Source organism: Misgurnus anguillicaudatus, chromosome 8, assembly GCF_027580225.2.
Source record: "Misgurnus anguillicaudatus chromosome 8, ASM2758022v2, whole genome shotgun sequence".
Classification (NCBI taxonomy): domain Eukaryota; kingdom Metazoa; phylum Chordata; class Actinopteri; order Cypriniformes; family Cobitidae; genus Misgurnus; species Misgurnus anguillicaudatus.
This window is the reverse complement of record NC_073344.2, coordinates 25,108,367-25,120,849: the sequence shown is the minus strand read 5'-3', so window position 1 is coordinate 25,120,849 and position 12,483 is coordinate 25,108,367. Positions and strand designations below refer to the sequence as shown.

The following is a 12,483-nucleotide window of genomic DNA, read 5'->3' as shown; positions in this document are numbered from 1 at the left end:
ACTGTGACATCTGGACTAACATTTCATGCTGAGCATGCACATACATGTCTCCTACAAAATTTCAGTATTAAAGGTGCAGTGTGAAATTTTTAGAAGGATCTTTTGACAGAAATGCAAAATAATATACAAAACTATATTATCAGGGGTGTATAAAGACCTTTCATAATGAACCGTTAGCCGTGTTTGCACTATCGGGCTTCAAGCGGGCGTGCCAGTGCCTGCCGAGGCCTGTCGCGTTTGCATTGTCACTTCCGGGGCATGATCGTGCTTCACTGGTGCTTCGTTGGTGCTTAAGGCCCCGCTTTTCTGGCCCGCCGAAATCGTTGGGCCAAAGCGGGCTTCTCGGGGCTATGGGAGTGGTAAAGGTCTAAGGCGGAGTTTATCTGAGTCTCTGGCAAGATGCGCATCCATCTGTCTGCAGATTTAAAACTTTAAATATAACCGGGATCACCAGTAATTGACTGTTTCACAGAAGATGCCTGCTATATTTGTACTTCGGGCTGAAGAAAATGATCTGCATATGTAAAAAAAAAAAAAAAAAAACGCATTAAAACGCCGAAAACGCCATGCTAAGGATCCGGCGCACACCGCTACCGGTTCGGGAGAAGTTTATACAGTTTCGGGCACAGAACAAAGTGTTTAAAGTGCAACAGTGCTGAGAAATTAAAGATGTGTGTTGAATCATCATTTCATCGTCCATCACTCCATGTATTAAAGCGATCGAGTCACCATGGTATCTACAGTCGGTGAGTTAACATGCTACATAACGTTTGCATACAAAACACTTAAAATACAAATACAAATGCTACATTACGTTTGCATACAAAACACTTAAAATACAAATAACGATTGCAGAAGTGTCTTACATGGGTGTTTGTTGTGTTTTTTGTGTTATAGTGTCATCTCTGTTGAATTTTTAGTCAGCCCTTAGAAAAAGTAACCATGGTCTTATTATAGTCATAGCCATGCTTTCTGGTCTTTTGGAGATTAATTAAACTCTTATATGAATGTAGCAAACTTTATATGTCGGTATACTGTATGTGTGTATTTACAAACCCTTTATACAAAACGTCACATGTGCTGCTTTCTTTTGTGTCCGTTTTACAGAAAAATGGCAACGTAAAGCTTTCAGTTTGTCATCCAGGAGTTTTTATTTTGTATATGAGAGATGATACAGCAACAGATGCAAGAGCAGGAGATGAAACGAAGATGATGATGATGATGAGACGACAGGAGCCATGGATGTTGAAATCCGTCCGGAGAAGATGTCTTTAAATACACTGTTTGTGCACTGATATAAACTTCATAGGCTATGTAAATAAATTACCGCGTTATTACTACGGCTGCTTGTCAGTTTATTGAAAATGATTGCTTAATAATCACATCTGAAACACAGAAATGGTAAGATGACACAAAATGGTAAATATAACCATCATTAACTTAACCACTGTAACATAGCTTTTTAAATACATGTGAGTATATTCAGAGTTGATTCTTAACGAGTACATTTTCTAATGATTTCTCAAACGTTTTGATTTTTGAGATGCAAGTAAAGTGATTTTCAGTTCTATTCAGCTATTTGAGGCAGTTCTTTATAGACAAAAGTGTTTATAGATTGACACATTATTGAAATAGCTATTAGACAGTTACCTTGTGTTTCATGTGATGCTCAACTATTAACGTTTTCATGATTAAAGATATCACACCTCTTATAATGTATGTTTACATCGCCATAGAACTATAATTACAAACTTACGTTACATATTTAGACACACGTGCATACCTGTATTTTAAAAAAAGATTATTTTACATAAATGTAAAACTAGGACTCGTTATATTCTTTAAAATATTGTATATAATGGCACATTAGGTAGATGAACGCTTTATTTGTAATTATCCTACTTCATAAAGTTTACCCATGCTTATTGATCTGATATTGTCTTGTCGTGAGATCGCTCGTGTGCAGCCAACATAAACTTCAAGAGTAACACCGCGGATGGAGCAAACATCTCTATCTTCTCATCTTGGCTTTCACCGTGCAAACAGCCGCCTCAGTTATGTTCTTTATGTTTGTTGTATGATGATGCGATCTCACTCCCGTCTCCTGTCAGATTGAAGTGACTTCCTCACGGTAAAACAGGCGGAGTTGTGTGACGTTACATCCAGGTAGGCGTATTAAGGGCGGGGTTTTCTGAAGCGCTGCGGCGCTATTGGCTTGACAATGCAAACGCGTCGTGATTTTGGCTACACAGCTGGAGGTCTTAGGCTATTGGCTCCGTGAGGCCCGTTTGAAGCCCTGGCTCGCACAGGCCCGATAGTGCAAAAGAGGCTGTTATGTGTTTATTGCCTTAGAACAAGACCTTTTCATCTACATACACCGAGGGTCCCCTTACATGGAAGTCGCCATTTTGTGCTGCCATTTTTTTGCTAAGTTGTCTCCAACGATGACATGTTTGTCCTTCTCTATGTGTTTCAAAAGCGAGAAGTGAGCCATGGACTAAGCCGTTGGTTGCAACTCGCAACCTCACCACTAGATGCCACTTAAATTTACACACTGCACCTTTAAAACGTTTTTCAGTCCTTGAATTTTTGGGGAGAGCTTTAGAATCCATCTGCATAATGAATTTCTAAAACATGTCAAAAAAGTAGTATTTTAGTTCTTTGGGGTACGCCAAATTAAGCACATAGATTGTACCCAGCATCAATGCAGGCTTGTGCCACAGATTTGAGCTGCTCAAGAATCATCACTCCAACAACGATTCCAATATCGTCATAGTCGCCAAGAACACCTTCTTTCTTTTTGATTACACATATGTCCATGGTGATGTTTTCCAGGTCTTTCAATAAGTCATCTTGTTGACTGTCCTACATTTAAATAAAAATAAGCTGTTATTAGAGAATGTTCTGAAGTCTACAGGCAAGGGTAATTACAAAAACTATGACACCCCTGTTGCCCATATATTATACAGTGCCCTCCATTAATATTGGGACAGAGTGCACACTTTGAGCTGTATTTAGAGGGTATTCACAAATTCCAATTTGTCTTTAGGAATTACAGTCGTTTAAATGGGCCAAACGTAATGGGACAGTTGAGCTGTAATGGACATGCATTTTGTATTTGTTAAATAATTTCCTCATATATGAAGCATGTTGTGATCTAAAGTTGAAGTTTGGCATTTGGACGCTGTGGCTGTAAACACACATCATGTACACAATTCACGTCCATAAAACAACTTTTAAGCGAACTGTCCCATTATATTTGGCCCTGAAATACACTGAAATACATTTTTACATATATAATAACATATCCCAATATTTATGAAGGGCACTTTGTGTGTGTATATATACAGATATATATATATATGTGTGTGTGTGTGTGTGTGTGTGTGTAAGCAACTCCGAGAAAGCGAAAACATAGTGGAACTGCAGGTAAGCACTGCAGCTTTTAAATTTGGACAATTGATAACGAATTTATTGTGACGTGAATATTAAAACATGTTATGAGATATCGCCACTGATATATAAGCAGCATGCAAAAACATCTCTCTGACACTTTAAAAAAAACTTTTATATAGTACTGACAAGCACAAAGTCTAATAATAAGCGAGTTAATAACAGACAAGGCCAACATCAGAGCCAGGGAATTCCGTCAGAGATGTAGCCCAGAGAGGGCGGTGGTCAGCGGGGCGAGTGAACACTGACGTCCGCTCTCTGGTTCTCACGTACCGAAGCTTCCTTAAGCAAACGTTCAAACAGGCGCTCTCTTAACTTATCGACTGCATATTTGAATATTATACATATATATTCTCGACTGAACTAATCTTGAAACTACATCTTGTGACAAAGAAACGCTAATATTAAGAAACGACTTGATATGAGATTCAAAACAGCCGAGTGAAATCCGTGGCGGAAGAAAGTAGTTCCCAAACAAAGAGGCTTTTAAAATAACTCTGTTGTTGTTTTCTAGTTTTCGTTTTTCAAACATGTGCCGTCGAACTGTTGTATAAAAGCAATTTCGCTCTCGGAGTCGTGTGGTATTTGTTTAACTTATATCGTCACGCCTGGGATTGCCTCCAGCACTCTGCCTGGAGGAGCTATCTTATAAACGGCGTATTTTAAGTATATAAAAATATTCACGGTAAAAAAAAAGGTGCTGTATTACATGAAATATTACTTACTGTGCAAATAGACCGACTGAGCAAAACTCCGGGGCTGAAATATCCCGTCTTCCTTTCCCACCGTCACCGTGAACCTGACTGGAAACTCCTTTTAGCACCAGGGAAAATGGGCATTTGTGCGCATGCGCAAAGAACCAAACTATTTTTTTAAACTGAATTAAATAAATTATAATGACTTGGATTTAAAGCACATATAATTCGCTTAAAACCTATTAATATATACTAATTAAAATCAAAAACTGAAATAAAATAATTAAAACTAGCTAAATTGAATTGTGCTTCATTTAATTGGGGCCATAATCATTTTTTTCAGTGTACCCGCCTCAAGATGTTGCGTGTTGTGGCTTCACATATGCTTTGCTGCCTACCTGGGTTGTAGCGAGTGGTTATTTCAGTCAAAGTTGGTCTTCTATCAGCTTGAATCAGTCGGCTCATTCTCCTCTGACCTCTAGCATCAACAAGACATTTTCGCCCACAGGACTGCCGCATACTGAATGTTTTTCCCTTTTCACACCATTCTTTGTAAACCTTAGAAATGGTTGTGCATGAAAATCCCAGTAACTGAGGAGATTTTTAAATACTCAGACTGGCCCATCTGGCACCAACAAACATGCCATGCTCAAAATCGCTTAAATCCCCTTTCTTTCCCATTTAGGAGATTGTCTTGACCAGGACCACACCCCTAAGGTATTTAATTGCATTCAATAAATTATTTAATTGCATTTGAAATTGAACAGGTGTTCCTAATAATCTTTTAGGTGAGTGTACTTATAATTTGACATTTTATACATACTTATACATTTTATACTTTTTATACAAACTTTAATATTTTGGCCAGGAAAAATATATATTTTTTGCCATATGGGTTGTAAAATTAGAAATGTATTTGTTGCCCATGAAATACATTTTGAAATATATGCTAATATATATAAAGGTTAAAACTAAATATTTAATTAAGCCTTACTTTCTACAAAATGTATTTACCATATATTAAAACTCTTTTTTTAGGTATGGGTTGTCATGTTGTTCCATAAGAAGTCATTTGAATCAATGGTAAATTAATATATAAGCTCCACCTCCTGTGGACCCCCGGCGCACACACACACACAGAGAGAGAGAGAGAGAGAGAGAGAGAGAGAGGTGAAGAAAGAACAAACAGACACAGACACACACGTGAGCGGCGCGTGAGGAGTATGGTCGGGCTTCCAGTGTCTTCTCAGTGTAAGTGCACGAGTGTTTGTTGTTTATTTTTTATTACAGACTGATGTTGTGTGATAAGAAACAAATCTTAACAAAGCATCATGACCAACACGTGTGTCAGCTAATATAAATGCACGTGTTTGTCGAAATAACGTCAGTAGTGTTGACAGAGAAGCATCGTCACATTTTCTTTAGTATTTCATTTGAATTTAACCAACGTGCTGCTGTCATCTAAACCTTTAACCACATGCTTATGTTTACTAGTTTATTATTGACTGATAGTTTATTTAAAATGCTTTTTGAGATGTGGCATTCAGTGCAAAATCACCTTAAATTGAAACATCGTAAAGTGACAGTGTCATTGTATAGTAATTGTATCATACGATGTCTACGGTCTATGTCTGTATGGTAATATGCATGTATACTAATTTATATGTTCATAAATGTGGTGGTTATTACAAGATTACGGTCATGCGCAAGTTGTGTTGAGTTTATCTCTGAAGAAGGACAGGATCATATGATGGTTTAAGGTCGATGGTAAACTTCCTCCAGTGTTAGTTTGGTTCTTCTCTGTCTTTTAAAATAATCCGTTACTGTTTTTATTGTGATAAACTGCTGCAAACGATTCAGTCAGTAAAAGTGCGTCAGAGTGATTCAAACTGAATCGCGAACCATTCATTCACACCGTTTTGCTCGCATGTTCAACGAAAGAACCGACTTGTAAGTTTCAATTATTCGCGAATCGTGGTGATTAGTTCTGATTCTAAACAGTCGTCAGAAACCCACCTGACAGGTAACGTTCCTTATGCAAACGACTATTAAACATCTTTATGATGTTAATAATATGTGAAGAACGTCCTCAAAATTATACAATTGTTGTTCCTAACCTTTTTGTAAAATATATTTATAACGTTTCCAGAATGTTGTGTTGATAATACGTGGAAAGAAAGAATGTTGCAGGAACATCATGCTAACCTTCAAATAACGTTTTAAAGTAATCACGTTTTTAAAACATCACAAATGTTCACGCATCCAAACAGAATGTCTGAAAAACATTGTCAGATTAAACATGTGTTTGAAAACACAAGAGGAAAAATTACCATAGTACTATCATGGTATTTTTGATGATGGTTTACCTTTACTGTAGGTTTTCAAAGATCACAGTGTCATTACAGTAACGATATGAGTTTAGTAGTCATGAATGTCATTAAAAGTGCAACCATTAACCAAAAATACTGTAGCGTATTATGATATTACCAGATGGTAGGGTTGTGTTAGTGTGGTTATAATGGTAAACTGTGTGTTTTAATCTGTCTGAGGGTCCGGAGACTCACGCCTGTCTCACTGAAGGATTTAATGTCTTGTCATCAAATATTTACATAATCTGGAGTTTATTGTGTGTGTGTGTGTGTGTGTACCTGGTAATTATCACGCTGTGGGGACCAATTGTCCCCACAAAGATAGGAATACCAGTATTTTTGTGACCTTGTGGGGACATTTTGACGTCCCCATGAGGAAACAAGCTTATAAATCAAACAAAATGATGTTTATTAAAATGTGAAGTAGCAGAAGGGTTTCTGTGATGGTTGGGGTTAGGGAATGGGGTAGGTAAGGGGAATAGAATATACAGTTTGTATGGTATAAAATGCATTACGTCTAAGGAATGTCCCCACAAAACATGGAAACCTGTGTGTGTGTGTGTGTGTGTGTGTGTGTGTGTGTACAGGTTGTCTATTTGTGAGTGTCAGATGATGGTAAGCACACAGCTGATTGTACTTGTTGACTTTCTTAGTACGAAAACAAATATTCCAACTATGGATGTCAATGGTTACAATCAGTTGTGTGCTTACCATTATTTATTAAAATCTCTTCTTTTGTGATCAAAATCAGAAAAAATAAACGTATAAAGGTTTAGAACAACATGAGGATGAGAAAATGATGACAACATTTTCATTTTTGGGTGAACTATCTCTTTAATGTGATGTTGGTTTGCACCACAAGATGGCGTCACAGGCCATGTACTCTCCACTTACTCCAGTTATCATCACAATTTCTTTACACAGAACCACCACAGTGAAAATTACATTAAATAATTACTGAGTAATCACTGTATTCATGCATTTTAAGGCAGATAATTTTTTTATTTAGCTATAAAACACCTAAATATAGTCTTACATACTAATAAAAAAAGTATAGCCACTGTAATTGGATATACGTATCTGACAAATAATGTAAATATGTTTCTTTGTTGTAGCCTCTTAATGTTTTAGGCCTCACAGTGGTTAATACAGATAAACTATGGTAGCACTATCATACTTAGTTATTTATTTGTGTCAAGTAGGGCTGCATAACGCTTAATCACAACTAATCATTTGCAGAATAAAAGTTTTTGTCAGTATGTGCATGTGTACTGTGTATAATTATTTATATATAAATACACTGCACACATGCATGTATAACTTTAAGAAAGAAAATATTTATATACTAAGTATTTATATAGAAGTAATTTCTTAATATATACATGCATGTGTTTGTATTTATATATACAGAATTCTTATACACATAACACACATATATGATGTAAACAAACACTTTTATTCTGCAAATGATTAATCGTTGTGCAGCCCTAATGTCAAGGAAATTTTCTGCGTTTGTGCATCTGAACAAATTTCAACCTCTTGCATGGAGGCTTTTGGACTTTCGGCTAATTTTCCTTCAGCTTTGGCCGGTGTTCTTGAAAGAGATGAAGTTTGTGTGTTTGTTGGAGTTGGGGGTGGTTAGATTCCTATCCTCTGATTCGAAGAAAGGAAACTCAGGACAAAAGGGCCCTTCAGGTTTGAATTAGCACTTTAATTGGTCTTGGCTCTTACTGCTGGGGTCTCCAGCGCTGGCAACGCGGCGCTTGGGTCGCGTGGGAGAGTTTGTGCACGTCAGAAAGAGAGAGTATGAGAGCAGGGTATGAAGTATGGATCTCATCTCTGGTTTTAGCAGCTGTTAGCGTTTAAGCGAGCCCCAGGCAACAGCACTCATGACCCGCATCGGCTCCACGGTTCTCTCCTTAAAGCAGCAAAGATCACCGCTGTGTCCTATTAACTATTAACCAAACAACATGAGTCGCAGTCATAATAAAGTAAATGGTGACCGCACGATCCATACTGTAGCTATCCTCAAAGTACAACGTTTGCATTGGTGGAGAGTAGGTTTGTTAATAAAGTTAAACACGAAGACTCTGAATGCGATTGACCTCGTTCTTCTGTTTAGCTGCTCAGCAGGCCGCATGTTCGCAGTCCTGGGTTTGTGTGCATGTGTGTGTTGGACGGATTATCTACGAAGGCAAACACAACGCAGTAATTGTCATCAGCTCGGCCAGATGTTTCTCGTCGCCCACCGCTGTGTGGACAGACCGAGGAAGATTGAATCCAGATGTCGTGGCTCCAGAGCGAGCAGAGCTCTCACCGCCGGCGAGTGATTGTTGCCCAGAATGTCAGTTTGCTGGAGACATGGATTATTATGAGACTGGACCTCCAGGAGGCGAGTCTCTGACCCTTGTTTAAAGAAACTCCATTCCAGATTTCCATATATGCCGATGGCTGGCTCCAATCATAAAATTTGGCTTTTAGTTAACCTGATGAGCTTTGGCTCTGTTCAGATTAGGGTTGCAAAGGGACAGAAAGTTTCCAGTAAAAAACTTTCCATGGGAACTTAATCTACGGAGTTTTGGAAATATTCCGATTTGGATTTTTTTGGGGACTTATTTGAAAATTTACGGAAATTTTGAAACTGCAGCAAATGTTGTTTTAAACAAAATTATGCTGCAAGATTTTTTTAAAGTTCCCTGTATAGACAACTTTGCAATTTTTTAATAATTGCCAGTTTATTCTTGTTAATTTCCATATAGTCCCATCAATTCCCATGTATTCTCATCAATTCCCATGTATTCTGTTAATTCCCAAAAGGAAAAACAAGCCAAATGGCCCTTCCATGGGAACTTAATCTACGGAGTTTTGGAAATATTCCGAATTGGATTTTTTTGGGACTTATTTGGAAATTTACGGAAATTTTGAAACTGCAGCAAATGTTGTTTTAAACAAAATTATGCTGCAAGATTTTTTTAAAGTTCCCTGTATAGACAACTTTGCAATTTTTTAATAATTGCCAGTTTATTCTCGTTCATTTCCATATATTCCCGTTAATTCCCAAATATTCCCGTTAATTCCTGTTAACTCCCATGGAAAGTTTTCAGCCTTAAAACTTTCTGGATTTTGCAACCCAAGTTCTGATAACAAAAATGAAAATTCTTTCATCGTACTCACTAGGGCTGGGCAAAAAAAATTATTTTTCGATTAATCGTTTTTTTTCCCCGTGGTTGATTCAAAATCGATTCTCACAGGCCATGAATCGATTTTTTCCAATGTTATTTCCGCAAACACTGAACGCAAGATTAACGTTAATCTAATTAATAGTCTTCTCCACTAGATGTCACCCTTTTTTTTGCCTTGCGCGATGTTACCAAGGAACGAGAGGTGTGCCTGATTTGATAGCTTGTGAATCGAAATCGAAATGATCTGAAACATCTGAATCGATACCCAGCACATCTTGTTATTTCAAACTTGTGTGTTATATTTATAGTGGAGTATGAAAATCTCACTTTCAGGATGTGTAAAATTCCTTTAAAGGCCTTTTGGCTTGTTTTTTGTTAGCAGACGTGCCCGCAGGGTTGAAGATCCCTCGAGCGTTGATGCGTGATGTCTTTGTTTGAATTGTTCGTCAGATTGGTTCAAAGTGGCTGATGGTTATCGGCTCGGCCAGCTGAGCCTAAAAGACGCTTTGGAAACAAGAGATGAATGAGCAGAAGCATCCTGATGTTTGGAGTTTTGAGTGCGTGTGATTGGTGGGTTTGTTTCGGTACGGCTGATTGGCTCTGAACCGTCTGCTGCTTTCTCCAGCGGTGAGAGTATAAAGAAGGACAAAGACGCAGTCATGGAGTCTATCCGAGGGAGGAGAGTTTAAAAGCTTGTGAAAGAAGCTTATCACACCATCAAGCTTTTAAAGACCCCCACCATTTATACACACACACAAACCCCTTCCTCAAAACAAGACTGTATGGGTTCTATGTGGGTTAGCAATATTTACAATAAAGTTGCGTTTGTTAAAGGGATAATTCACCAAAAATGGAAATCCTAACATCATTTTCTCCCCATGAAGTTGTTACAAAGTTTTACATTTCTTTGTTCTGATAAACACAAATTAAGACCTTTTGAAAAATGTTCAAATTGATCTGGGGCACCATTCACTTCCATAGTGAATGGAAGTAAAAACAACATTTTATGCATTTACTCTGTCTCTCTCTCAATATCTATCTCTATCTCTGGTTGATGGGAAAGCCAGCTGTTTTGCTGCTGTCAGTGGTCGGTGAACTATAAAAAAGGATCAAAATGTCATTGAGTGCAGACTGTGAGAACCTCAGCAGAGCGTTGACATTGAGACCTGATGTATGTGTGTTCACAGTGTTTCCCAGGCTTCAGGCCATACAGTCACATTAAACTGAATGTCTGTCACCATTCAGTGATCCACTATAGATTGCTTATGTAAAAGAAAGTCGCCAGTTGTGCTTATGAATGAATGAATGAGATTCTCTTTTTCTGTATTTGTAGTTTAGCAGCTATCATTTTTCTCCCATGAACTTCTCTGAATATATCAGCCTTTGAAGTCATTGTTTGTCTATCATGAGAGCAGAACACTTGATCCCACAATGCAATGCGCTCAACCTGACCTTGTGACAAATGATTTTTATGTCTTTCTTGACTCATTATTTGATCAGACTGCAAGAAGTTTTTTTTTTTATTGTTTTTAAAATGCAAAATAATCACACTGTGTATAAACAACCCAAACTCAAGGCATTTTGTGTTATAGTCATGAAATTTTTGATTTATTTAGTAGTGTTCATTCATGGACATGATTATCTGCTCTTTTTCGCATCAATGAGCACAAATTTCTATAAATAGTTTTTGTGTCTGTGGCACGACTTTATTTTTTGTGTCATTTTATGTACCGTATTTTTTGGACTATAAGTCACGTTTTTTTTCATAACTTGGCTGGTGCTGCGTCTTATAGTCAGGTGCGCCTTGTAAGTCAGTATGAATTATTTTTGACATTTATGAGGCAAGAGACATCATTACTGTCTACAGCCGCAAGAGTCCGCTGTACGCTGCTTCAGTATTTATGTAATTCAATGGATTCAGTAATGTGGAATGACAAATCTGCGAACTTCATGCTAATTGGCTTGTTCGGTTAATTTAGCCTATTCAACCTTCCAGGTAAGTTCTGTATGTTATGGTTTATCGTTTAAATAACTGATAATATTACTTTAACATACAGACATTTATTTAGACTGCTGTTCTGTCTGCTATTGTTTAGTTGAATAACTCGCCTTTCCAGATTAAATGTCTGTTCTTTGGCTTGGATTTTGTGAAATACTTTTCTAAATAAACGCGACTTATAGTCCACTGCGACTTATATATGTTATTACATCTTAATGACGCATTTTTAAATGATGCGGCTTATACTCCGGTGCGGCTTTTCAGTTCCCCTAATCTAACCCCAACCCCAAGCGACAATAGTTAAACAATCGGAAGAAACATTTAGAAATCAAAATTACATCCTAACCCAAACCCCAAATCTAACCCCAACTGACAATGATTTAAAGAAAAAAAAATGAGAAAACAATACATAAAATGACATGAAAAAGAAAGTCATGAAACGGACATGAAAAACGATTTATAGAAATTTGTGCTGAGTGACACGAAAAAGACATTTGTGCTTAATGACATGAAAAAAGTGGAAAATCGTGTCCCTGAACACGAATAAATAAATCAAATATTTTTTTAAATAGCTTGGTGTGAAAGTAGTAGGCAGTATACAGTGTAGTAAGCTTCTTCCCTGACGTTACCCCGGACATCCCAACGCTAGTAAACATGCCAGAGGGATTGTGGGAATAAAAATCCCTACAAGCCAGAACAGATCCTGCAATCCAACCTCAGGGAATGCATGCCTACACACACACACACACACACACACACACGCACACACACACACACACACACAC

At 37.6% G+C, this 12,483-nt stretch overlaps 1 protein-coding gene across 2 annotated transcripts in view; it reads left to right on the top strand.

Moving 5' to 3' along the window:
- The first annotated feature begins 5,292 nt into the window (after positions 1–5,292).
- cbfa2t2 (CBFA2/RUNX1 partner transcriptional co-repressor 2) overlaps positions 5,293–12,483 on the top strand; it is a 40,400-nt gene continuing 33,209 nt past the window's right edge. For both annotated transcript variants that reach the window (XM_073870533.1, XM_073870532.1), the window contains exon 1: positions 5,293–5,399. In XM_073870533.1, the coding sequence (XP_073726634.1) occupies positions 5,372–5,399 (28 nt within the window). In that variant the 5' untranslated portion in view covers positions 5,293–5,371. The remainder of the gene's footprint in view (positions 5,400–12,483) is intronic.